General features: G+C 51.4%; 1 protein-coding gene across 1 annotated transcript in view; it reads right to left on the reverse strand.

The window, feature by feature from the left end:
- MOV10L1 (Mov10 like RNA helicase 1) overlaps nucleotides 1-27509 on the reverse strand; it is a gene marked incomplete at its 5' end in the record, with an annotated part of 67000 nt that overhangs the window by 30622 nt on the left and 8869 nt on the right. Inside the window, 9 exons of the mRNA XM_080811841.1 lie at nucleotides 1106-1197; nucleotides 3578-3648; nucleotides 4171-4348; nucleotides 4391-4499; nucleotides 10179-10370; nucleotides 12846-12989; nucleotides 16288-16475; nucleotides 17084-17196; nucleotides 23351-23513. Of these exons, the coding sequence (XP_080667967.1) occupies nucleotides 1106-1197; nucleotides 3578-3648; nucleotides 4171-4348; nucleotides 4391-4499; nucleotides 10179-10370; nucleotides 12846-12989; nucleotides 16288-16475; nucleotides 17084-17196; nucleotides 23351-23513 (1250 nt within the window). The remainder of the gene's footprint in view (nucleotides 1-1105; nucleotides 1198-3577; nucleotides 3649-4170; nucleotides 4349-4390; nucleotides 4500-10178; nucleotides 10371-12845; nucleotides 12990-16287; nucleotides 16476-17083; nucleotides 17197-23350; nucleotides 23514-27509) is intronic.

Here is a 27509-nt window from a genome sequence, read left to right on the forward strand (position 1 = left end):
GAGCCACCCAGGTGCCCCACCCAAACATTTCTTAAATGAAACTAAACATCCCTGATTTGTCTTAAGATTCTGATTCCTAAAAAGATACTCTACAGAAGCAAAACAACAAACAACAGACCTAGAGAAGTTACAGAAGTTATCTGTAGCACGCCTCTCCAAGGGCAGTCCAGCACAAAGAACACAGAGAAGATTCCTACAAATAACAAAACCCAAACTATTCAGGAAAAAACATGAGCCAGCATTTCGCAGAAGAATTCTATGGCCAACAAACATGGAAATTCTCAACTTCGATGCAATCAGAGAAATGCATGTCCAGACCATAAGAAGGTGGATCATGTCTCTACCAAGTCAGCATGAATTTAGAAGTTTAACAAAACCAGCTCCTGGGCCGGTGTGGATCAACAGGTTGTTACAGCTGTTGGTACCGGGGTCCCTGCTGCCACCGTGGGTAAAGCCACAGTCCCACAACTGAGTGTGCAGCCAAGAGAACACGAGCATTTGTCACAAGGAGGGAAAAGGTGCTCACAGCAGCGCCTTCAGGGCAGAGACAGGGTGAATGTCCACTGCAGGACAGGGAGCGCCGTGGACTCGCCCTAGGGCACGGGCAGTGGTGAAGACACTGGACAGTGACGCACAACATGGAGAATCTTGGGGACAGGGGCGTGAAAACCTCCCAGAAACCAGAGACTGACAGCTCAAAGCAAAGCCAAAAAATATATTTCTCGGGGGGGGGGGTGTGTGTGTACAAAGACACACAACTGTTTGTTTTTAAAACAAGGGAGAGACAAACACAAAACCCCTGTTAACAGTGGGGGGCGTAGTGGATGAAAAGGAGGGAATGGCAGGTTGGCAGGGCCCCCACCCCATACCCGTGACAGATAAATGACAACACCTCCGTGTGCATATGGTCCAAGGAGGAGCAAGAGCAAGTGTTGGCAAGTCTGTTATCTTAAGACCCGTTGAGAGAAGCAGGACCCGCGAAAACCGACACTACCACGTCGCATCTCCTACAGCCGCGCGGAGACGTGCAGGGACGGACGGAGGGGGAACCTGCTCCCCAGGAAGAATGAAGACGCGTCTGTAGGAAGAGTCAGGAAAGCACTACCTGTTATATGTGAATTCCACGTCCATAGGTTCAAAGTTATATGTCTGCTCGAATTCTGGATTAAGTTTAAGGGTTACATCTTCTTCATGAATCTAAAAAGGAAGCAGAACCATTTAATTCCCATACGTCACATTTGATTTGTTGAGACGATCTTCATCTAGCAACACGTCATGAAACACTCCACGGACTGGAGCTAAAATCTGGTATTTTAAATCCTTGTGAAACCCATGAGGAGGATTAAATCACGGCGTTGTCACGTCGTGCACACAGGCCCCGGGCCCTGCAGGGGATCTGGGCTCTGTGGAAACAAAGTGACAGCACAGGCCACGGCCTCGGAAGGACAATGACGCGGTGAGGGGCGCCTGCCACACAGTGCCTTCACGAAGAGGACTCCCCTTCCAGCAGAACAGGGAACTAGACATCCTGGGACCCCCAGCCACTGCTAGGGCCTGCACAGAAGGACTCCCGGAGGTCAGACAGAAAGGGAACTTCTGAGGAAGCACAGGGGGAAAGTGCGGGACGGAGAGTCCTGCGTCGAACGAGTACAAACTGACGAAGCGGTGCCGGGAGACCGGAGCCGGCCCGGGGAGACACAGACACTGGCAGGAACGGACACGGGGGCTGCCCTGTTGGTGGGGCCCCTGCTTGCAGCGGAAGTTGCCACAATCCCCTTAAAAGGAGACCAAGCCCAACCCAGGGGCCCCAGGCTTCCCAGGGACCAAGACTAACGAAAATGAACCTATAGTTAAAGGTCACTGAAGCAGCACACACGGAAGCAAATCACCAAGAGTGAGAGTCAGCACACCCTGCACAGAGTTCAGGCCCCAGGGACGTCACATACTGCCGCTCTCATTTCCAGGAGCTTGAAAAACCATGTGTGAAAAATTTAAAACCCAGACAGAAACAGCCAATATAAAAAACAACAGGGCAACTTTCACGAATCAAGCAAAGCACGCAGAGATGAAAACCAAGCGGAGATAAACTGAGCGGGAAGAGAAGAAATGACAATGCCTGTTCCCAGGCACAAGCTCTTGGTGACAAGAAGGCCCCTCTGTGGAGGTGGCCATGGTGGCAGGGGTCTGTGCAGGGCCCAGCCTTGGGAGACTTCTGTCCCATGGCCCCTGGATGTGCATGAGAGCACAGTGGCCCCACTCTGGAACTCCCTCTCCCCCAACCGGACTCGAGGTTGAGAACACCAGGCCGCCTGCCCGCCTGTCATGGAAACACCAGTTTGACATCAATGGAGTAACGGCTCATCCTGGACGTGCGTCTTCTGCGCACCACGCCCTCCATCATGGTCTCCAGCACCACTGCACTGGCCAAAAGTTAAACTACAGAGAATCAAGAAAGGCAATGAGCTGAGACCTGTAGAATTTATTGAGTCGACCATGAATTCCGTCGCTCCGAAGGAGCTGACTGTACGCACCAGCCCACCAAAGGCTCAAGAAGGGCGCTCAACGCCCCGGGCTGGGGCGCCTGTAGCTTCAGTCTGGGTCTGTGAGGCTCTGGCGCTCTTCGGCAGCGCACAGACGAAAACGGCTTGTCAGCGTATGATGCTGGCTACCCCCACCAGTGGCACCAGAGAGACCGCCCACCTGTCTCTCTGGCACCGCTGCTCTGAGTTTGTCCCCAGGGCATCTTCCCTGAGGGGCACGACTGGATCCACCCTTTGGAAGCTAAGATAGTCCTTGGCCGTCGTGGGCCTCTCGTATCTCTCGGCCAAAGGCCAGCGGGTGTTAAAGCTGGCAGAGCCGGCGCGCCCTCCAGCTGAGGCGAAGCGGCCACCTCACTGGGGAGGGCCTGCGGCAACAGCGGGGAGGCCACCGGGCGTCGGCTCCCTCCCCAGTCATCTTAGGGCAGGTTCCTGCGTTGACATGGGCCGGCACCCGGTATTTTGGGGCAGAATGCAGCCGACAGGGGAGGCCTGATGCCGCCCCTCCTTTGAATCCTTCCCAGACCCTGCCCCACCCCAGCCCGGGGCAGGGCTTCGGCATTTCCTCAGTTCTGGGCATCAGGCAGGAGTGGGCTTCCTCCTTCCCTTCACACAAATGCCGCAGGCCGGGTGGCGCGGGGGGCGGCAGCAGGACCAGCCAGAGAACCACAGAAGCAGGTGCGCCAGGAGGGCGTGCGAGAAGTCAGCCGGCTTCTCCAGAAAGGCCTTTAAAACGGCAAACCTTTAAGTGTATTTTTCCTTCCGAGGCTCTCTTTCCTGGTGTGTGTTCAGAATGCCCAAATTTGACTAAATGCAAACATCATGAACTTATAAGTAATAAAAGGTAAAGGTAAATAAAGGCAATAAAGGTAAAGGTAATAAAAGGTAATAAAGGTAAATATGGTTTACGTCACTTTCTCCTGAAATTTCTGAAATGCCTTCAAAGGCTGAAAGGGCACCCCCCGCCCAGCCTCGGTAGGAAGCGGACCTCGGACTGCCGGAAGAGCCGGCCCGGCCAGCGCGTCAGGAGCACTGCTCACCTCAATCACATAGCCGATGTACTCGATGACATGTCCGTTGTACTCTTGAGTTTTTAAAATCAGCTTATCTCCTAGTTAAAAAATGTAGAACCACATGTAAAACTACAAAATCCCCAAATTTTGCTGTTGTACCCTAAAATCAAGCACTTCGAAAAAGTGAAATAAACATCACTGGGACAAGCTGCATAAAACCAGCACCGCTGTGACCAGAGCGAGGTGCCGGGCACACGGCCAGTGCTGACCACGTTTTACAGAAAATCCTAACCCAAAGCAAAGGAAATGAGATAATGTGACTGCAGTGTGGCCAGTTAAAACACTCTTCCCCAGGGATGCCTGGGTGGCTCAGTCGGTGAAGTATCTGGCTTAGGCTCAGGTCATGATCCCATGGTCCCGGGATCGAGCCCTGCACTGGGCTCCCCGCCCATCCAGGAGTCCGCTTCTCCCTCTCCCTGCCGCTCTGTCTACTTGTGCTCTCTCTTTCTGCCAAATAAATAAATAAAATCTTAACAAAACAAAACAAAAACACTCTTCCCCTGACGGGGGTTCAGCGTCTGCTGATCCTGCTAGTAAAACGTGACACGTAACGGACCCACCTGCGTAGAGAGAAGGCCTACTTTCAGCCAGTCCTGGGACCTCCAGAACCAGCAGGTCACCGTTTCTTTTCAAGGTGACCCCACTCATGTTATACTCTTTCAGTTCTACTTCTGCATGAATCTCTTCAAGCCAGAGCAAAGTCGAAAACTTTTCCTTGTAGTTCGACATGTTCAAAAGCTGAAAATGAGAAAGCCGGCAAATGAGTGAGAGCAGTCATACCTCCAGCGCCCCCGTGGTCCAGGAAAGCAGCAGCACTAAGTCCGAGCTGCTGAAACTCAGCCAAGAGGAAGATAACGGCTTTTGAACACAGATGCACAGGACAATGGTCCTGAGGGTGCGGGACTACCTCAGTGTGCCCTGCAACTGCTCCGGCCCCTTCGTAGACAGTTTCCAGGCCCAGATGCAGAGAGCCCAGGGGAGCTGTAGGGGCTCTGCACTGAGGAGCTGGGGCCGGGGTCCGAGGAGGCCGAAGGGGCAGTGTGCCGGAAAGGCCTGCAGAGCTGCGGAGGGTCCCCTCCGAACTGTCAGCTGAGCACTGGTCAGTGCATGAGGGTAAGAAACCATGTCAGGCTGGGACACCCACCCGATGGTGTGAGAGCAGGTTCCTCAGCCCTGGCATGACCAACACCTAGGCCGCACCTTCTCTGGGGTGCGGGCCGTCCTGGGCATTGTAGGGTACTTACCGCATCCTGGGCCCCTACCCACTTGTAGATACTAGCACCCCCAGCCATGACAACCAAAAATGTCTCCGGGGAGGGCAACTGTCACCTGTTGGGAACCACTGGATTAGTGGGAATGATTCGAAGAGCTCACACAGGGCTGAGAACAGTGTGAGTTCCACCAGCCCGAATGGAAAGGCTTGTAGTAGACGAGACTTTGGACAGATGGGATATTCAGAAGGGCGTTAGCCCTAAACTAAACACCATTCTGGTCCCACCCAGCAAAGGCTTAAAGCCAGGCTAGAAAGTATCCATTTCAAAGTAACTTAATTGCATCCCAGAACAAACCGCAGAATATTTTCAGGAACAGTAAAACATCCCAACAGACAACAAGGTAAAATCCAGAATGTCTGGCATCCAAACAAAGATTAGGAGCCTTAGAAAGAAACAGAAAATACAGTCCATAACGGCGGGGGGTGGTGGGGGGGAGCCCCTCAGCAGAGCCAAAACAGACGCGTGGCAGGAGCTCCAGATGAGCACGCCGAAGCAGCTCTTACTCGAAGGCAGGAAAAGACTGAGCCTGTGCAGCGGACACAGAAGACCGAGAAAGAGCACTGCACTGGGGGAGAGGAGAGCCACCACGTGTGACCTGAAAATACCCTGGATGCACGTTGCCGAGGAAAATGCTAGTGAACTGGACTGGCCACAGGGACCTTCCAAAATGCAATGCAGCGGAAAAGCACTGAAGAAAAGTGAGCAAAGCGGCAGCGAGCAGTGGGGCAGCTCCAGTGGGGCCAATGCAGGGCCAGTGCACGGGCGATGGGTACCTGAAAAAGGGATTCAGCAGAAAGAGCCTCTGAGAACAGGATGGCCAGAAATTACCCACTTTTTTTTTAAAAGAGATTTTATTTATTTATTTGACAGATATTCCAAGTAGGCAGAGGCAGGCAGAGAGAGAGGAAGGGAAACAGGCTCCTTGGTGAGCAGAGAGCCCGATGCGGGGCTCGATCCCAGGACCCTGGGATCATGACCTGAGTGGAAGACAGAGGCTTGAAGCCACTGAGCCACCCAGGTACCCCAGAAATTACCCAAATCTGAGGAAAACTATAAGCTCACATATCCAAGAAGCTCAGAGCACCCCAAGCCAACAAATTAGAAGAAAAGTATACCAAAGGCAAATTGTAAATTAAATTTTTATAAAAACAGTAATAAAAAGAAGAACTAGACTCTGCCTGGGTCAGCGGTGAGCAGGGCCCTGCGTTAGGGAAAAAAACACCCCACATTATACGTAGAAGAACAAAACCTCAAAGAAAAGCTGATGTTTCACTGAAAACACAGTGAGCCAGGAGACGGCAGAATGGCAGTTTTGAAATTCCAGCCCAGAATTCAAGACCCAGCAAAAATAGCTTTCAAAAACGGAGGTCAAATACCTCCGCCCCCACAGGAGCCGGAAGGACCGATGACTGGCGGACGAGCGCCACAGAGGCTCATGCTGCTCGGCCGAAGCCCCCACGGGAGTCGGGGCCCACAGCAGGAAGTGCAGAGCACCGCGCCAGGGTGTAGACTACGTGGTGTCATACAAGACTGGGCCTTAAAGACACATTTGAGAGATAACTGATCACACAGATACAAAGCAAAAATGGTAAAATACAGCATAGAAGTCAAACTATACGGAGAAGCCAAATTTATGACATTAGCAAAGAGTCCAAGCAAAGAGAACCGGAAGCTGCTACGGGGGGTCTCAGCCCTGGGACAAGGTGGAGCACACTCTGGACCGCAGGGCCGCACACCCGAGCTAACCCAACACCGCCCTCCACATGTGGCCCCCGTCTAAACGTCACTCCAGCTGAAGGGGACCGAAGACCCCATTCCCTGGCTGCACCGACTTACACAGATGGCCAGAGAGGGAAGCGACCTCTGGTGGCAGAGAGCTGCCCACGGGGGGCCAAGGGACAGGGCCGGGGGGAGGGAGGGCTCACTCAGGGCAGTGGGGGGAGAGGCGCTCCTCCTCTTGACTGTGCAGGGGTCACGGCGCTCCTCGGAGTGCGCCCCTGCCATGGACGCAGGCCGCCGCCCGTCCGTCCCGCCTCAGTGACGCTGATGACAGCGAGGCGCTGCGAGCCAGGCACCCTTGTGGGCAGGTACAGGATTAAACAAACCAACAAACCACGCCCGCAGGTGAGCCGTAGAGCCAGCGGCCACGGGGCCCTGCTCACCGCCGCCCCAGGCAATTTTACCACCGGGGTCCGGCAGGAGCGCGCGCGCCTTCCTTCTGCCTGCATGAGCAAGGTCCCTTCCCAGCGCCAGGCTCAGGGGAAGCGCAGTTGGGGACACGGACTCCCACGACGCTCCTAATGGCTGCGTCTGCACCAGCAATAGGCACCTGGCCTCTGGGGACCCCCCCATTTTTTTTTTTAAGATTTTAATTATTTATTTGTGTGCGAGCAAAAGAGAGTACACAAGCAGGCAGAGAGGCAGGCAGAGGCAGAGAAGCAGGCCCCCCACTGAGCAAGGAGCCCGATGTGGGACTCAATCCCAGGACCCTAGGATCATGACCCGAGCCGAAGGCAGCGGCTTAACCCACTGAGCCACTCAGGCGTCCCAGGACCCCTTCATTTCTAAGGCCCGCCTGCTGCCACAGAGCCTAGTTCAGGCGTGGGACTCACCACCAATACCGCAGCGCCTTCCCGACAAGCTTCCCCGCTCCCGTCTGCGGCCTGCCCCAGCCCTACTCTGCACGCTGCTCGCGCCATGTGGCCAGGGCAGCAGCCGCCCCCCACCTCTGTGTCTCAGCGTGCCCCCCGCTGGATGTGCTATCTCCCTCCCTCTTCCAGAACGCCAGCAAGCCCTTGGGGAGGGGCCACCTCCTGCCGAGCCCAACTGCAAGGCAGCTTTGTGGGAGCCTCTCCTGCCTGCCCAGCTAGGGGCCGGGAGCCGGGGAGGGGCCTCACTGCTCCCTCTAGCATCTCCTCCTGTTCAAAGACAACCCCCCCCCAGGCCCCCAGCTTCCTCCTAAGCCTTCTCTCCTCTGCATACCACCCCGTCTCGGTCTGCTCTCTCCTGCCTCTCGCCCTCAGCCCACAAGCAGGCTTCAGGCTGGCTCGTCCTCGACCAAGCTCTAACCGCGTCTCGCCCCAGCTGCTGTCTGGTCTCTTCTCTCATCACCGGGGCGCTGCTCATCTGCTCTTCAGCCGATGGACCCCAAGCTCTGTGGGGAGTGCCCTTCTGCTCAGAGGGCCGCACTCTCCCCTCTGACAGCAGACGTGATGCTTCCCTTGCTCCTGGACCTGGTGTCCACGTGCACACAGGCATGTGCTCTGTCGACCCTCGGCTCCTCTCCATGCCACTTCTCCCCTGCCAGGGCCTCACCCCTTGTCTGGCATCAGCCAACACCTGAAACGGCAGACAGGCTGGACAAGCTCCCTCCCATGAGCCCACCAACAGGCTCGAGCACAAACCGGCTCCACGGCCGCACGGAGTGGGTGATGGGAGGGCGTTCCAGGCACAGGCAGCCTGCGTGAGACCTGCCGTGCTTGCCCTCCCCCCAGCCACCAGCCTGTGTAGCTGCAGGGCTTTCCCACACATGTCCTGTCTTCTCAGTGGCTCAGTTTTATCCCGAATGGAAAGCTGCTAAGAGGCAGGCCGCTGGCCTAGCTGGGCAGGTGACAGTGGGCATCCCCACAAGCAGTGTCAACAGCAATGATCCCTACCCCTCATTACCCCGATATTCCCAGTTACCTGCAGTGGCGACAAACTGATGTCTGAACCCTAGCAGGGTTCACCCTGAGTTTGTCGGAAAACACTCAAATGTGGCAAAGAATATTTCATATCAGATACATTTCCTACCTCTGCGAGCAGTGGCTGAAAAGTCAGAATGTCAATTTTTTGTTCCACACATTTCTTAAGTCTATCTGGTATTGGATACTGTGGAAGAAAACTTGGAAGTTGTCGTCTTGAGTTCCTAAAAAAACAAACAAACAAACAAACAAACAAAAACCGCACAAGTCAAAATTCTTAATCACCCTGTGTCGCAGACAAGCCATTCGCACTCAGGAATCCTTCTCTACTTTGGAAAGACTGAAGGTCCTTCGAGAACCAAAAATAAACGTGAACTGGTTTGAGTCTGGAGTTTGCAAACTTACTTCAGGTACTTTGGGATCCTTCCTGCATACCAGCTTTCACAGAGCCCTCTCACAGGGCCCTCTCCAGCAGAGGAGAGCAGGGCCCGTGCCCAAGAATCCCTCTGAGTCAGGACTGAGGAGCACAGGTCCTGAGCTCCCGCTCCGCTCTTACAGCGGCTGTGAGCCTAGAGCATCGCAACACTCCGGCAGAAATGCAGAACACGTTCAGCAAAGGTTGCTCTGTCTGGGTCCTGCTTTTCGGCCTGGAGTTTGGGGAAACTGGGGATCCCCCTTGAGCTTCTGTCTTTCCCCAGAAAGGTGTGTGGGGAGGAGTCACTGAAGTCAGCCACCATCAGGATGAACACAACTCCTGCTGTGGGCAGGTCTAATGCAGCATGAGAGGCGACTGGCAAGCAAACAGCAGGAAAAGAGACAGTGGGAGAGTAGCGACACGTCACTGGGAGGCCCAGCAACCCTCTGATTACGCGCACCTGCACGCACTGAAGAAAGGCACTGCTCGGGGCGCCTGGGTGGCTCAGTGGGTTAAGCCGCTGCCTTCGGCTTGGGTCATGATCTCAGGGTCCTGGGATCGAGTCCCGCATCAGGCTCTCTGCTCAGCAGGGAGCCTGCTTCCCTCTCTCTCTCTCTCTCTGCCTGCCTCTCTGTCTACTGTGATCTCTCTCTGTCAAATAAATAAATAAAATCTTAGAAAAAAAAAAAAAAAAAGAAAGGCACTGCTCCCTCATTCCAACCCTGCGTCCAGCTCCTGCCTGAGGGCAGCGGGTGGGAGACACGTAGCTCTGACCCCCTTACCCCACAGTCACCTCCCTTGGATATCGCTGTGGCTCAGCTCTGGACGGGAAGGTTGCTTAGAGAGAAGTTCTGTGGCAGAAAGGCCCTCAGAGCCACCACGAGCAGCACCGGGAAGGCCCGCCACCCGCCACCCGCGACGCGGGTCTGTGGCAAGGGCTCCACCAAAGCACACACGTCAAGTACGTGTGAAGCAGAGGCGTTCGGTAAGCGAGAGCCAACTAGTAATCAGGAACATGAACACGACGAAGGAGACACACACTGTGGGGCCCTCCTCAGAGACAGAATCGTAGGAAACACACGTCCCCGGCCCCCCACCCCGAGAGTGATGAGAGAAAGAGGCGCCCGCCCCGCTGCCCCCGGCGTTATGCCAGGACGCCGGCCTCTGCAGCAAGCGGGGCCCCGCGTGGCTCTCACGCCACGCACACGCGATTCACACGGCTCTTCTGCTCACGGCACCTTTTCTGTGTAGTCACCACGACTGTAGTTTTGGTGGGTGTGGGCGCGGTGGCACTTCTCGACTTCTTCCAAGAAAACGGCTCTCGGATGGCGATGAGCGACTCCTCCCCGCTCACGACATTCACGTCAAGGAACCGGCCGATGACGAAGCTGGAGAAGCAGAGCAGAAGGAGCTCCCTGCAGCGGCCGGGATTTCTTGGAAAAACAAAGAGCAGTTCAGTTTGACTTATAAATGAGGCCAGCAGATCCAGAATTCCCTGGCGCGCGTGTCCGGAAAGTCGGCTACAAAACCACAGTCACCCTTAGCTTTTCATAATTTCTGTCAGAGGAGAACACGAACTTGCCAAACTAGGCAAGTCTTCCCACAATAGCATCAGCCACTGAAACGACCCTGTGGTTCTCAAACTTCAGAGCAACAGGGCAGATGCCGTCAGTGTTCTCAAGTTTCCATCAGAATTGTACAATGCTAGCAAAAATAAACAGCTTTTGCTTTATTTTCTGCCCAACTTCCTGCTGTTGCTCCAAGGCGGGCTCTCCTGGAGGCACCACACTTGGTGCTCACCTGCTGCCTTCCACCCACCTCTGCGCCATCCCGTCTAAGAGGTCCAAGAGGTCATTTAAAGAGGCGGCACCGCACAGCTCTGACTAAAGGGCTGTTTGTGGGAACGGCTGCCCCGGCTGTGACAGCGGTGGGCTTGAAGCAAGGTGGTGGTTTAATCAGAGCCGCATTAAAAAAAATCTATTTTATCTGAGACAGAGGGAGAGAGTGAGAGAGCACGGAGCAGGGGTGAGGGGCAAAGGGAGAGGGAGAAGCAGACTCCCGATGCTTCGCTGACTGAGCCAGCCAGGTGCCCAGAGCCAGGTTTTTAAAAAGATTAAGAATTAGCAACTGTGGAGAACTGTAGAGGGCTGCCGAGAAAGGAAGTGGCCTGCTGCCCAGACGCGGGGCTGGGGGCTGGCTCAGGATTATACACAGTCCTCCCAAAAAGGGAGGCCTCACACCCCTGTCCCCGGAGCTTGGACCTGGCCAGCTGCCCAGCTGGAGGTGAGGGGCCGGAAGCCTTAGCTGAGGGCACTGGAGGGGAGGGGAGGAGCCGTGGCCAAGGGGCTGAGAGTACATGGACTCCAACAGGACTGAGGGTCAGAAATTGGGGCGAGCCGGGGCGGGGGGGGATGTGCCGGTTGTCAGGTCGGGGGAGGCAACGCTCTGGTCAGTAAACTCACTCAAACCATTTTCTCCACCAGTGCTTTTCCTTCTTTTTTATTTTTCTCATCAGAATAGTTAGGAATACTTTTATAACCTCCAACCTAGAGTATCACTCACGACACCTAAAGACCCAAATACACAAATGTCCCCAAGGAGAACCCACTCCCAGCCCTCCAGTCACATACCCCGCATCGCATGTGATCACAACCGGGGCTCTTGCACCGGGAGGGATGAGCCCCTCTGGCTCCAGCTCCGTCATCTGCTTCCCCCGCCTCCTCTCTTCTTTGTCCCCATCGTCTTCACAAGCACAGTCATCTGGGAGATGGAATTTAAGTCCAGAATTAGATCAGAAGCGAGGCAGTCTCGGACAGTGGTGGCAGGCTAGCGGAAATGCACGCGGACACACAAAATGCCAGACAGTAGGGAACAAAAACACCAGTGGACGGCGGCCAGCCCTTCCCGAGTCCGGAACCACCCGCAGGAAGCAGCACATCTAAAGGGTCTCAATTGAGCTATGTCTGTCTTCTGCTCCGTCCCAAAGACAAGAGCCCAGAACCAAAAGAGCAAAGCAAGGGCTGTACCAGGCCCAGAGCCCAGGGAGCAGCAGTGCCCTGTCGTGCAGAGCCCACGGGCCTACAGCTGGCTGACCGAGCACAGCAGCAGCGGCACCATCTACCTGGAGAGACGTCTCTGCTGTGCACCACACCGCTCTCCGACGCCTGACAGGTTGTGTTTTGCCGGTAGCTCTCTAGTGAGTCAGTATTTTCATCTGAAAAATTCTTCTCCTTCCTGGGAATGGGAACAAGAGACCCTACTGGGCACTTCTGGGTTTTCTCCAGCGTTTGAAACCTGAATTGTTTAGTTTTATCCCAGCTGGCCAGTTTACAGCTGACCAAGTTTTGAGGAGTATCTCCTTTGTTCCTGGAAAAAGAAAATGAGCCATGAATACAGACAAGATTCCTGAAGCCAAAATAATCAGCTGCCATAAAACCCATAATTCACTCTGGGCGAAAAGTGATTGTAAAGAGCTTTATGGATAGAAGTAAAAAGGATATTTTAGGGTGAAAAACTTCTAAGAGATCTCCATGAAGGAAAAAATAAACACCCAAAATAAAGTTGGTTCTACAGAAATTCTTTTTTTTTTTTTAAATTCTTATATCACAATTTAAAACTCATTAACGTGGTTTTATTTATTTATTTATTTTTAATGATTTTATTTATTTGACAGACAGAAATCACAAGTAGGCAGAGAGGCAGGCAGAGAAAGAGAGGAGGAAGCAGGCTCCCTGCAGAGCAGGGAGCCCAACGTGGAGCTCGATCCCAGGACCCTGAGATCATGACCTGAGCCAAAGGCAGAGGCTTAACCCACTGAGCCACCCAGGTGCCCCGACGTGACTTTATTTAAGTGACGGACTTACTCTATCCAGATCACCAGATTTTTACTTTCTCCTTCCTTTAATGTTCCAAAATTTGTCATCCTCGTGACTTCAATACCACCTTTGTTCTTCAGTAAAAAGGCTCCACAGGACTCATCGGCAGCCTCTTCAAAGGCAGCAGGGTCCCTGCAGAGAGCACCCCAAGAACAGCATCACAGGAGCAGACACCCGGAAGCTCCACCGCCTCCCAGCCACATTCCTTTCAGATGCGCCGCACCCCACCACCGGGCCAACAGTGACATGAGGGACGGACCGTCAATCCCCCAGGGACATATGGCCACAAACTACATACAGAGTTCCTACAAAGAATTTTGGAGAAGGACAGCAAAACACCTTGAAGAAAAAAATTACAAATTCTCAAAGATCTAGAAAAAGGGAAATGACACAGTGGTGATATCTTGAAGGAGTTCCTTATTCTGGGAACATGCTGGGGAGGAAGTGTTCGATCCTCTTCTCTTCAGGCTGCCAGGAGGGGTGAGGGGAGGCACCCTCCCTTCATGGTCCCTTCATGGACCCCGATCCCCCGCATTCTGTGGACACTGGTAGGAAGCAGGCGGCTTCATTCTTCTCACCGTGCTCCCACAGTGCTCATCTAGACAGTAAATCTGGCATCACTCCCCTCCCCACCCATGAGGCAGCTCCACGCAGAAAATGGGGCCCCGGCCACACACTCAGTGGCATTCTCGACCACACTGGCACCCCCTCAACCAGCTCCTGGCCCTCAAACTCCTCCCGTCCACACATTCCTCCCTGCCATGTCACCTCCAACCCTTCCTTTCTCTTCTCATCCACAGGCCACGCGTGCTGACGACAGCAGCCAACTCCTCTCACGCCTCCCACAGCTCCCACAGCCTCGCATCGCCCTCACCCCAGACCCAGGGCGCCACGGAAGCAGAGTCTCAACCGCTGGGGACAGCCGACAGCTGCTAAAGGAGCACAGAAGGGTCAAGTACGAGCACGGAAGGGTCAGGAACGACTGGAAAGTTCCCGGCTCACGCTGCCAGCGAACACAGGTGGGCGTATCTGGAGGAGCGCGGAAGCTCCACTTTGCGCTCAGTAACTGGTGCCTTTTCCGACACTCAACTGGGCACCCGCACGGTGGGTCCAAGAGGAGCGTACACACGGGGCTAATACCGGGGCCTCTGGACCAGCTCGTGGAGGGGAACCCACACAGAGACCCACTGCCCCACGCCGTTGCCAGCAGCCTCCCCTCAGGGGTCCGGAAGCCTGAGTGGGGTGACAGCACATGGGCTCTCCAGGGGCAGAAGCGTGGCAGTGCCCCCGGGGCTGGCGCAGGGCCTGGCACACAGGGCACCGACTGACCTCCTGCTTAAGGGCGGCACTGCCGCTCATCTCCACTGTAAATTCAGGGAACGGGAACCGACTGCTCACAGGCTGGGAGCTCCCCGGACCTGGCACACTCCCTTCGTCGACCACCCCCCTTCTAATCCCCTAGGCTGACTAGGAGGTTACGAGGGAATCCTGAAATCACAGGATTTGGGCTTGGCTCACAGCCAGCGTCCAGGGATGCTGGTGGAAAAACTTCCCTTGCCTGTGCAGATGACTACTGAGGCAGTCAAGGGAGAAACTTCATGCAGTGCTGGGGCCAGAGAGTGACCCCTCCCCACGGAGAACCAGTGGCCCCCAGACCTACATCAGCCCAGGGGCCACCTGAGGCGGCTCCCCAGAAACTGACCACCCACAGCCAGGGAACCCTTCGCTCGTGCCCCACCCATCCAGCTGACGCTCGTCCCCACCTGCTCTAAGCCACCCGTCCTCTCCAAAATATCACACGCCGAAATGCCGCACAGCGTGTGAAAAAGTGCTTATACAAAACCTCAACAGACTAGACAATAAGGATCTAGAATTGGAGACATGGTTAGTCATTCCGATGAACACACTTGGCCCTGAAGCCCAAGATGGCAACTACTTTCTCTCTGACGGTCAGTGAGGGGCAGGACTGGCCACCACCCTCCTGTGCCCGTGTGGTCAGGAGCCCAAGCAACTGCAGTGTCATTTTCAAGCATTTCTGGCCTCAAAAGAAGAGTCAAGGAAACACGTATTTTTATTTTTATGGCATAGGTGTTTCCTTAAACTGGGCATCTGGCTCCAAGTGACTATGATGCCTAATGTGGGAAGCGGGCCTCCCAGTTTCTGCCCCAGGTCTCCTGGCTGCTCACTACCGAGATGACGACACAACCAGTGGGGAACCCCAAGAGCCTCATTCGCTCACAGGGAGGAGCCATACTACTCATCTGGCACAGACGCTGGGCGATGGGTTCCTGTCGTGTCTCATGGTTCCACCACTGAGTCCTTTCCATGGAGCTAAAAGCAGACCTCCTGTGCCTGCCAGGCCCTCATGGGCGATGAGAGGATGTAAAGGCCATGTGTCCGGCTTTACCGCCCCACAGATGGGCCAGAGTCATCCTCCAACAGCAGAGCAGGGTCCTGTGGGGGCAGGCCAACTAGGCACGGAGTGGCCAAGGACAACAGCGTCTGCTGGACGGGAGAGGGGCACGGCTCCCCACCCACACACCTCCACAGCCTTGAGCCAGGTGGTCCAGAGTCTCCCTGTCTGTAAACCAATGGCACTCCCCACCGCGCCGCTCCCGACAGACCCCCCACGCACACCCCGAGGTGCCCAAAGAAAGGCACGGAGGCAAGTACTCAACGTGTAGCAGGGAACAGGACACCAACTCCTTCCTGCACAGAACCTGCATTCTAGGAGGTCCGCTGACACAGGGATGACTAGGGAGAACGCAGAGTAAGCTCACTGGAGGCGAGTGCTAGGGAGGAAAAGCAGCCAAAGAAAGGGAGCAGGAGGCTGGGCAGGGCAGCCATTTACACTGAAAGCCCAGAGAAGGCCCCGCGGTGCTTCACAAACATGTGTGGACAAGTGGCACAGAATGAAGAACGCAGATACGAAAGATTCAGTAATTCTAAGGGGCGCCTGGGTGGCTCAGTCCGTTAAACGTCTGACTCTTGGTTTTGGCTCAGGTCCTGATCTCAGGGTCATGAGACTGAGCCTTGCATCAGGCTCTGCGCTCTGTGCGGACTCTTCTTGGGACTCCTTCCCTCTCCCTCTGCTCCCCCCAAACGAATAAATAAATCTTAAAAAAAAATCAAGAACCCACTATGTCCAACATGTTCTAAAAAGTACCGACATGTGAAAGAACAACAAAAGCTATAAAACCACCAAAATGTGAACACTGACGATGTGAGATTAAGGATTAAGAAGGAACTGTTAACCTCAACTTTAATCAACCACAAAGACCGCTGAAAACCTTCCAGAAGATACTTTCCCCCTTTAACCACACAGCTCAGGATTTGGACAGGCTATTATCTGAGCTTATTAAAGCAACTCTTAAAATACGCTTCAACTGGGCCTCTCCCTTCCCAAAGAAGAAAGCTGTTTCCTCGTTACCGTCTTTTCACGGGGGTCATGCACAGGGCTCTCCAGACATAGCATGACTGGCTGCTCTCCACCACCACGGCACTGACCATGTCATGTCTTCGAGGCACGTATCCCTCAGCAAGTTTCAGAGAGTCCAAGGTGAAAAAGATGCTGTCATCTATCACCCCGTTTCTACCGCAGAGGCTAGAAATGCAGACCTGCGAACACAGTAATTGATGACTGTACGAACATGTGCCACGCCAGGGCCTGCCTCTCCAAACCAGCCCATCTTGGGTTGGCCTCCAGAACCAGAAACACACACCTGGTGAGCTGTTTGGCAACATCTCACCCGGGCCCCACTGCAGACAAAGTCCAGCCTCTGGGGGGAGTGGGGACCCTGGTCTTGGAGAAGCAAAGCCCTGAAGATTTCATGAACGTGTGAGGGCCTCAGAGCCAAGGCTGAGGTGGTGCAGTCAGAGTGTGTCGCGGGTGGCCGGTACCCACTTCCGTGTCTCCGCCCCAGCCCAGCACACGCTCCCACCTGCACCCCTGAAAACTCGTCTCCAGCGCCAGAGCACGGCGGCCTCTACGGGCGAGCTCCAGTCCTTTACCCACTGCCTCGTTCCCAGCAAGTAGAACGTTTTCACCGTCTGTGTAAACTACAGAAATAGAACTTCATCGCACGAGCATGCCAGGTGATCTCCAAGGATCTCCTTAAGGAAATCGGCATTCTTAGCAAGGGAACAGCTTGACTTCCCAATGCACCCAGGAGAAGCCTGGGCTGGCAAAGACAGGAAGATAAGGACAGGCGAGGGCCGGCACCTACCCTGTCCACGCGCTTGTACCGCAGCGGCTTCACGGAGACGGCCTCGCTGTGCCACGTGCCCGGCCGGATCCAGTACTCCGCCTCCACCCAGTCTCCCTTGCAGGGCTCGAAACCTCCAAGCAGGGAAACCATGGTGCTTACTTTGTAATGTTGGTTATACCGAAGTATACAAGTCATTCTGAGGTTATGATATACTGAAACCATTTCTCTTCTACCCAAGAAACCCATTTTCAACCTTAATTTCTCTTCTGGGTTTCCCCAATTAATCGGAGCAGTGGATGTTACAGACTTGCCTTTCTGCAGCCTTACCCTCTCCAGACTACGAGGGCAAAGGCAGGGAGCCCAGAGAGGTTTGTGGCTTACATGGTCAAACACCTGGTTTGTGCAGTTTCGGGATCCCATGTGGTTTCCAATATTCCCCATGTTTTTCCTATGCGTTATTCCTAATTGCAACAAAATAGGCTCAACAGCACATCTCTTCCACCTCCAGCCTCTAGGGAGTGCGGCTCAAGCGTGGCCAACAGTTTCCCTAACACAGGGGCACTCCTCTCTGTCAGCTCTTCCCAGAAGCAGTGTGAGAGCCCCCCACCCCCCGCAGGTGACAAAGGGCTGTGCACTCAGACCTGAGAGTTGGGGTGTCCGTGCCAGCTCCGGCGGTGGGGGGGGAGCACTCACTGCCCCTGCCAGATCCTGTGGGGTCGGGGGGCCAGGCAGCTGTGCTGTGGCCTGTAGGAGGCAAGGCGCCCCGGGCTGCCACTGGCTGGCGGGTGGGAGCGCTGGGCAGCCGCAGGCTCAAGGACGCGCCGTGGCTTAACCGTCCGTCCAACCGTCCGTGACACAGGAAGCACCGTCTGAGAGGGTCTGTCATGGTGCACGGTGTGAAGCTACAACCGGCTACAAAGTTTTTGTCATTTTGCAGTCCTTTTGACAGCCATCGGTTCAAGGAATAGAAGCACAGGGACACCTGGGTGGCTCCAGCACGTAAGCGTCCAACTCTGGATTTCGGCTCCGGTCACGGTCTCAGGGTTGTGGGGTGGAGCGCCGCGTAAGGCTCCATGCTCAGCGGGGAGTCTGTCGGGGAGTCCCCTTTTCCCTCTGCCCTCCCCCCTGTATACGCACTCTCTCTCTAAAAAAGTCAAAATAAAAAAATACACAAACAAAAACCAAAAGTGCACAATTTAAAACTGAATTTGTTTCTCAAGAAAGCTGGCGATAAACACCTGAGAGCCCCAATATCTCCTGACAGGTACGGATCAGCACGAGGGCCACGGTGGTGCCGCTGACGGCGTGGAACCAGAAGAGACAAACCTGCTGGAGCCGTCGGCTTCTGGGCAAGGTGGCATTTTAATAGGACAGGCCCAGAAGCACAATTTTACAGGTTAGGACATACTTGTATGTTGACTTAAAAACCATGACTCTATTCATCAAATATTTAACATAATTCCACTAATTTTTTATTCCAAATCTCTTCAGATACACATGAAAAATGAAGCAATGTGCTAGTTTTATAAACAGTTATCTTGAAGAGAAAAAAACAGCGAAACAAATTCAAATAATAGTGTGATTTTTTTCCCCCCATCAGAATCATGGAATCAGGGACGTCTGGGCGGCTCAGCTGGTTAAGCATCTGCCTTCAGCTTAGGTCAGGATCTTGGGGTCCTGGGACTGAGCCCCGAGTTGGGCTCCCTGCTTAGTGGGGAGCCTGTTTCTCCCTTTGCCTCTGCGCCTCTCTCTCAAAGAAATAAAATCTTTAAAAAAGAAAATAAATTGCAGTTATTGAAAATACAGCTTGTAAACAGAAGACAGGGACGCTCTTTTCTACCAAAGCAGCAGAGGGAACGACGCCACGAGGCCCCCGGAGCCTGCCTGGCGCCTGCGGCGTAAAGCTGAAGTCGTGCGATGGGACTCCACACTGTCCCGGCCTGTGCCAAGTCTTCCGAAAAAGCCCTGATGTTAAACTGGGTAAACAGATGCTCTGTGATGCAATGACGGAAATGGACAAGACGTACCGATTTATAGCATCCCCATTTGATTCGACACTCAAAAAAATCTTAGCGACAACTCATTTGACGAGTTTTAATTTATGAGAGCATTTGGTCACCTCTGCACTCACAGAGGCAGACAAACAGGCCCTGTAAAAACATCTGGGCTGACACAGTTACATATCTCAACAGAAAAATACCAGACTTGGGGCGCCTGGGTGGCTCAGTCGTTGAGCGTCTGCCTTCAGCTCGGGTCATGATCCCAGGGTCCTGGGATCGGGCCCCGCATTGGGTTCCCTGCTCGGCGGGAGGCTTGCTTCTCCTTCTCCCACTCCCCCTGCTTGTGTTCCCTCTCTCACTGTCTCTCTCTCTGTCAAATAAATGAATTTAAAAAAGAAAGAAAAAAAGAAGAATACCAGACTTAAGGATTTCGTAGAATTTGCTCCGAGCTTACTAATATTTTCTCAATTAAAAGTGTTATATTAAAAGTCCATAGGGAGAGCCAGTCAAAGGCTTCAGTTTCAAGTTTATCAACCATAAAATGCAGTTTGAAGATTCTAAACCACTGAATAAAAAAATGAAATTAGATACTCAAAAATTTATGTTTCTAATTTTATTAATTTTTTTCTTTTTAATTACTAAGATTTTATTTATTGGTTTGAGAGAGAGTGAGAGAACGTGAGCACGTGGTGGGGGCGGGGACTTGGGAGCAGAGGGGAAGGGAGAGAGAAGATCTCAACCAGACTTCCGCTGAGCCGAGTGTGGAGCCCAGTTGGAGGGGGGCTGGATCTCACGACCCTGAGGTCGTGAACTGAGCTGAAGTCAAGGGTCAGACGCTTAACCAACTGAGCCACCTGTGCGCCCAGTGTATGTTTTTAAGAATGTGAGTAACATGGTGTTAGAAATGGTGAAAGATTACAATATTATTATGTGTCGAGAATATAACGACTGAATACTATTAAGCGGTTTTAACAGGCCCAAGTATTCTTTTTCTACAAAAACGTTTGTAGTTGCTGAATAATGCTACTTGAAAGGTCCGCCTGTACAGTAAAACCATCTGCTCATCGATATGCAGGTATTCAAAAAGTGATTTGATTCATTTTCACGCCCCTTCCCACTTCTCAGTGTGTACCAGTGTGGACACTAAGTGACGTGATCACCCCGGCTATGACTCCGGCCGTGGGAGAGGAGAGCGCCCCTGTCAGAACACGAGGTGGGGGTGTGATCCTAACCTCTCCCCCTGCCTTCTGCCAGTCGGTGGGTGCTCTTCTTCGGCTAATCCCGACCCGAAGCCAGAGGGCAAGGCTGCGCGGCCCCTACTGGGCAGGCAGAACAGGGAGGATACAGAAGGGCACCAGATGCTGAAGAACTACGGCCGCAGAGGAGGGTGTTCGGAGGGCTGGGCTCCAACCCGGGAAGGAGGGGCCAGCTGCTGGCTTAAGGTTTTCAGAGAGAAAATCTCAGGCCCTCAGGGACGCAGGCGGATGAAGAGCGGGGCCTGAAGAGGCGCACTGGCCACGAAGGCACACCCCCACGCACGGCACGGCACCCTGTCCTGTGTGTGGCTCCGGTTCCTGGGCCTGGGGGAAGGGCTCAGGAAGGACCCATGGCACTTGTTCTTTATCTCACAAATGGGTCCACAAACCAGTTTAATTTGACAAGAAAAAAGTAACCTGACTTGTGACCCGGGCTGGGGGCTCGGGTCATGCCGGTTACGTGGACACGCAGATGTCACAGGGCTACCCGCTGCTTGCCCAGCGAAGAAAGAGGAAAGAAGTGGGTCTGTCGCGCAGTCGGGACTCTAGACCCCACTCTTAGGTGACTCCTGCCCAGGGTCATTCTGTCTCCCAGCCACGTCCACAGACACTCGAGGTTCTCAAAACTGGGGGATAGGATGGCAGTTACTGGCATCTAGTGGGTAGAGGTCAGGGATGCTGCCGAACACATTCCACAATTCACAGGGCAGTCGCCAAAATGGAATGGCCAGCCTCAAATGTCACAGTGCAGGGCACAAGCAAGCCTGCTTTAGGCCGAATGCCCAATTCCATTTTAACAGCCGTGGCCAAAAGGGTTAAGGAGTAACTGGGTATTCACGCGTAAAACAGCTTGGGTGCTTCTCCCCATGTTAAGAATTCCCGTGAATAGGGAGGAGGGCACCTGGCTGGCTCAGTGGGTACAGTGTGTGCCTCTTAATTTTGGGGTTGTGAGCTCAAGCCCCATGCTGGGGGCTGGGGGTAGCATTCACTTAAAAAAACCAAACCAAAACAAACACTTAAAAACAGAAAAAGAATTCCCATGAGTGTTATTTGTGGGCCGAGATCTGAAGAGTCATCCACAAAACCGGGCCGATGGCCACCACTGCCTTTACAGTCCAAGACTGAGGGGACTCTGCGATCCTGACGCCTTACCTCCCGCCTCACACGCTTCAGCACTCACAGGCTCACACCGATCCCCGTGACACCCCTTCCTGAAGCAGCCGGACCGTGCTCAACTCCCACGCACGCTGCGCACAGCCCAAGACTCTCGCAGGTTACTCTGGAAGGGTCCGAACACAACCTGAGCTTCACCTGGCCCCTCCTCACAGAGCCCTTGGTCTGCTCTGCACACAGGGGCGCTGGGCCTTTAGAGCCCCAGAGGAATCCTAAGCTGGTCCACCTCCTGCCCTACCACACTCACCCAGTTCCTGCAGAGCAGAAAACCGTGTCCTGTCTATTCTCCCTTCCATTAGAGCACATTCTACAAAACAGTGCCATGCCCAATATTTGCTGAATGAATGCCAAAAGGCACCGGTATATTCTGACTCTCCCTTAAAGTAAATGAAACATCTAGCTCAACGCTTCCTCCTCCCACTTTCCGATCAAGGATGTGCAATGGAATCCTGCCACCTGTTTTTGCAAATACAGTTTGACAGGAACACACTGCACCTTTCTGCTCTGGTGCTGCCTACAGGCCTGTGTTCACGCTACCATCAACCGAGAGGTAAGAAGCTGCAAGAGACCACGTGGCCCACAAGCTTTACTATCTGGCCTTTTCCAGAAAAGGTCTGTGACCTTTATTTTGGACGCCATGATCTTTTCCACACTGCGATTTCTCCTCCAAGGGTGTTCTTTTTGCCGTGGAGGTCAGGCCGTCAGCTGTTTGTCTCTCTGAGCCTGACTTTCTCGGCTCAAGAAGACTTCAGAAAGTCTTAACAAAATGCCTCGACCCGTGCTGCAGGTACCAGTCCTCACGGTCCACTACTTCGGCACCTTCCAGCAGTGTCTGCAGCGTGAACTGTGTCCCCGCCTGGGAGTGGCCTCCTGTCGCCACAGCTACAGGGACCTAGCGATTCCCTCTGAAGCTGAGGAACTGCAGGCTCCATTTTGCCAGAATTGAGAATTTTCTGGCAGACCAGAGATTTAAAACCCCCAGCCATCCATCAATTTCATTTCGGAAACTTCCAGGGTCAGCAACCAAGATCAGAATCCCGGCTTTTACACCTAAGAAAAGTAGAACAGCAGGCGGCCGGGGGGGCTGAGCTCATCGACCTCCTGCACTGGGCTCCCGGGCAGCGGAGGTGGGAGAGAATTATGGCTCTCCGACTCTCAACATGTGGCTGCCAGGGTGAGCAGCTGGAATTCAGCTCGAAAACCACGCTGCCCACGCAGTTTTCCAATCTCGCCCAATTCCAAGGCGCATACAGGTCTCTTTCTCCTTGGGAGGAAGGTCTAAGGTCTTACTCATCTTGCTCTACTCCTGTGTTACTCCCGACCCATCACTGTAGACAGCAGTACACAGTCAACTGTTGTTGAGCTAAACTCAAGAATGGCATTAACAAATTATATATTTACATGTAAGAACAAAATTTGATAGTTAAAAACAAATGCAATTAAAAACGGATATACATCCGTGGGAAGGACAAAGCTATCCCCAAGTCCTATTTTAAAACATTCGAAGTACTGTAAAAACAGCAGGTGCCTTGTACACCTATGACGCTGTTGACTTAGATTAGTAATGATACTTACTTGAAAGAAACAATTACCCAGAAATTAGTGACTCCATTCAGCAAATGGCACAAAACAAATCACAGCAGCCTACACCATCTATACTGCTGGGAGCCAGCTCCTGGCGAAGGCGTTCTCGTCCGAAAACCGCTCAAAAAACAAAGCACGCTCAAATTTGACCCTTTCATGTGCGTAACCATTCATAAAATTCTAATTTTATGAATTCATAAAGCTAATTCATAAAATTAAAAGAAATACAGAAAACCTCATCTCAAAAGTGAGCAGAAACCCATCTGACATACCTTCGCAAACGCTCTCCAGAGAGAAGTATGTGGTCTGACTGATGTAGCCCGCGCCCTCCATCAGCGAAGTCACACAGCCGATCAGCACCCGGGGGCTGGAGTGAGACAGCCCCCTGCCCTGGCTCTTGCTGTCGTCTTCCCACTTATCAGAGACGGCCTCCACCTGTAAGACAACCTGCTACTCAAACCACAAGAAAAGGCCTGTAAGAGAAGCAGACTGCAGGAAAGTCTCTCTCATGAAGACAGATATTAAAAATCCTCAACAAAATACTAGGAAACCAAACATGAGAGTGTATTAATAGGGTTACACAGTGCAATCAAGGCCAGTTTATCTGGAATATAAAGTTTCACACATGAAAACTGATCAGTATAATACACCACACGTTGGTAAAACAAAGGGAAAAAAAACACGAAATTCTCAGCGGATGCAGAGAAAACATTTGACAAAACAACACCCTTTCCCGAGAGAACGCTCCAACCAGGAACTGAAGGAGATTTCCTCAACATGATTAAGCCCACATAGGAAAAACTCACGCCTAACCTCACATTCAATGACGGAAAAATTGAAAAGTTTTCCGTTAGGATAAGGAACCAGGCAAGGAAACTTTGCTACATTTGTTCAAAAAAAGTATTCAGGCCCTAACCAGAGAAACTGGACAAGAAAAAGAAATAAAAGGCACCTAAACTAGAAAGAAAAAGTTAAAATATTTGTTTGCAATGGTATGATTTTATATGTAGAAACTGCTAAATATTCCATAAAAATCTGTTAATTTTTAAAATTTCAGCTAATAAATTCAGCAAACTTGTAGACTACAAAATCAATATAGAAAAATCAATCATATATATACGCACTCACAATGAACTAGCCAAAAACAGAAATTTGGAAAACAATTCCATTTACAACACCATCAAAAAATAATTAAACACTTAGGAATAAAGTTAAGCAAAAAAATGAAATACATACACTAAAATCTACAAAACATGGCTGAGAGAAGTTAAAAAAAGACACAGATGGACAAACCATTCATGGACTAGAAGACCTAATATTAATATATCAATACTATCCAATGTGATGTACAGATTCGATGTAATCCCTCTAGAAATCCCAATGACATTTTCAATAGAAATAGAAAAACCCCATTCTAAAGTTCACGTGGACTCTCAAGGGACCCTGAACAGCAAAAACAATCTTGAAAACGAAGAACAAAGTTCTATAAAGCTACAGTAATCAAGAGCGTGGTAGTGCCATAAAGACAAACGTTAAGACTGATGGTAAAGAATACGGGCAAGTGATTTTCAACAAGGGTGCCGAGATAACTCAAAGGAGAAGAGGTATTCCCCACTGTGCAGTCCTCTCAAAAAATGGTGCTGAGGGGCGTCTGGGTGGCTCAGTGGGTTAGAACCCCTGCCTTTGGCTCAGGTCATGATCTCAGTGTCCTGGGATCGAGCCCCGCATCGGGCTCTTTGCTCCACGGGGAGCCTGCTTCCTCCTCTCTCTCTCTCTCTCTGTCTGCCTCTCTGCCTATTTGTGATCTCTCTCTGTCAAATAAATAAATAAAATCTTAAAAAAAAAATGGTGCTGAGAAAATGACACCAACACGCAAATGAAGGAAGGCAAACCCTTACCCAAACATCATATTAAAAAATTAACACAAGGTGGATCAGATTTAAATCTAAGAGCTAGAACTGTTAAACTTTTAGAAGCAAGCAAAGGTGAAAATCCTCATGATCTTGGATTAATCAATGACTTTTTCATTGTGATATCAAAAGCACGGTCAACTAAAAAAAAAGGACAAATTCCACTTCACCAAAATTTAAAACGTCTGTGTATCGAAGAATACGATCAAGAGAAGCTGAAAAGATAACCCACAGCACAGCCAGGAATGTTTGTAAACCACATATCTGATAAAAGATCAATATCCAGAATATATAAAGAATTTCTGTAAGTCAAGAAGAAAATAAGACAATTAAAATACAGACAAAGAACTTAAATAGGCATTTCTCCAAATAAGGTTCATAAATGACCAAGCTCAAGAAAAGATGTTCAACATTACTGATTATTAAGGGAAGGTAAATCAAACCCATAGCAAAATACCACTCCGTATCCACTAGGACGGCTACTCTCAAAAAAAAGAAAGTAACTTGTGTTGGCCAAGATGCAGGAAAACTGGAATCCCTGTGCGTTGCCAGAGGGAATAGAAAACGGTGCAGCTACTATGGGAAAGTTTGCTGGTTCCTCAAAGAGCTAAACACAGAATGACTATACGACTTCCGTAATTCCGCTGCAAGGCATATACCCAACAGAAAACGGGGACTCAAAGACACTTGTTCAGAGCAGCATCATTCGCAATAACCAAAAGGCAGAAACATCCGAAGTGTTCAACAGATGACTGTACTAAATGTAGTCTATAGATACAATGGAATATTCCCCAGCCATAAAAAGGAATAAAATTCTGATACAGGTTACATGGATAAACCTTGAAAATACTATGCCAAGTCCAATAATGCAAATACAAAAGGACAAATATTGCATGATTCCATGTGTGTGAGATACCTAGAAGAGTCGAATTCATAGAGACAGAAAGTAGAACGTGAATTATTGTTTTAGGAATGATGGTAAAATCGTGAAAATAATGATAACGGGTGCAAAACAACGGGAACGTACTTGTCACTGGGTTGTATACCAAAACTAGTTAAAATGGTAAATTTTATGTTATGTATATTTCACCATAGTAAAGCTGTGTAAAAAATAAGCAAGGAAATTCCACATCCTTCATGAAATCAGTACATACTACCTAATGTCGGCAAATCAAGCAAAGGTATGAGCATATTGTTCAAGTGACTCAGGAATCTACTGAAAAGCTAAGAACAGAAACCAAGGAAAGCTCAGGGCCTGAGGAAATACAGGACAGCTGGAGTACATGCGGTTTCTTTCTTTCTTTTTTTTGTAGCACTATAGGCCAGAGCAACCTACTAAAACTTTCTGCAACGACAGAGACATTTTATGTTTGTGCTGCCTGATTTGGTAGCCACCAGCTGCACTTAGCACTTAAAATGTGGTTAGTGAAGTTGAGCAATCTTAAATTTTATTTACTTTTAATACATTTAAATTTAAATAGCCAACACATGATTGATGCTATCATCTTGAATGATGCAATTCTAAAATTTGTTATTTAAATGTACAATTTTTAAAAAAGATTTTATTTATTTATTTGACAGACACAGATCACAAGAGAGAGAGGAGGAAGCAGGCTCCCTGCTGAGCAGAGAGTCCAATGTGGGACTCGATCCCAGGACCCTGGGATCATGACCTGAGCCGAAGGCAGAGGCTTTAACCCACTGAGCCACCCAGGTGCCCCTAGATGTACTATTTCTAAGATTTAAAAAGATAATATTAAGCATTAAAATGCCATTTACTAACTAGAATAAAGTACATCTCAAACATTTTTTTGAAAGATTTTATTCATTTACTTATCTGAAAGAGAAAGTAAGTGAGCAGGAGGGAGAGGGAGAGAGAATGTGAAGTAAGACTCGGCGCTGAGCACAGAGCCCAGCACGGGGCTTGATCCCATGACCCTGAGATCATGACCTGAGCCAAAAACCAAGAGTTGGACGCTCAGTTGACTGAGCCCTCCAGGCGCCCCAAACCTTTTTTTTTTTTGAGAGAGAGAATGCACGTGCGCATGGGGTTGGGGTGGCAATGGGAGAGGGAGAAAGACAAGTTCAGGCAAGATCCACGCCCAGCAAGGAGCCTGATATGGTGCTGATCCCACAATCCCTGAGATCTCGACCTGAGCCAAAATCAAGAGTCAGATGCTTAACCTTAACCCAGGCGCTCCTCATCTCAATCATTTTTTAAAAAAAGAATTTATTTATTTATCTGACAGAGAGAGAGATCACAAGTAGGCAGAGAGGCAGATGGGGTGGGGGTTGGGGGAAGCAGGCTCCCCGCTGAGCAGAGAGCCCGATGCGGGGCTCGATCCCAGGACCCTGGGATCAGGATGTAAGCCAAAGGCAGAGGCTTAATGGACTGAACCACCCAGGCGCCCCTCAACCATTTTTAAAAAAAAGAATTTATTTATTTATTTGACAGAAAGACAGAGAGTACAAGTAAGCAGGGAGAAAGAAAAGCAGGCTCTCTGCTGAGCAGGGAGCCCGA

Source organism: Martes martes (genome assembly GCF_963455335.1).
Source record: "Martes martes genome assembly, chromosome: 8".
Taxonomy (NCBI): domain Eukaryota; kingdom Metazoa; phylum Chordata; class Mammalia; order Carnivora; family Mustelidae; genus Martes; species Martes martes.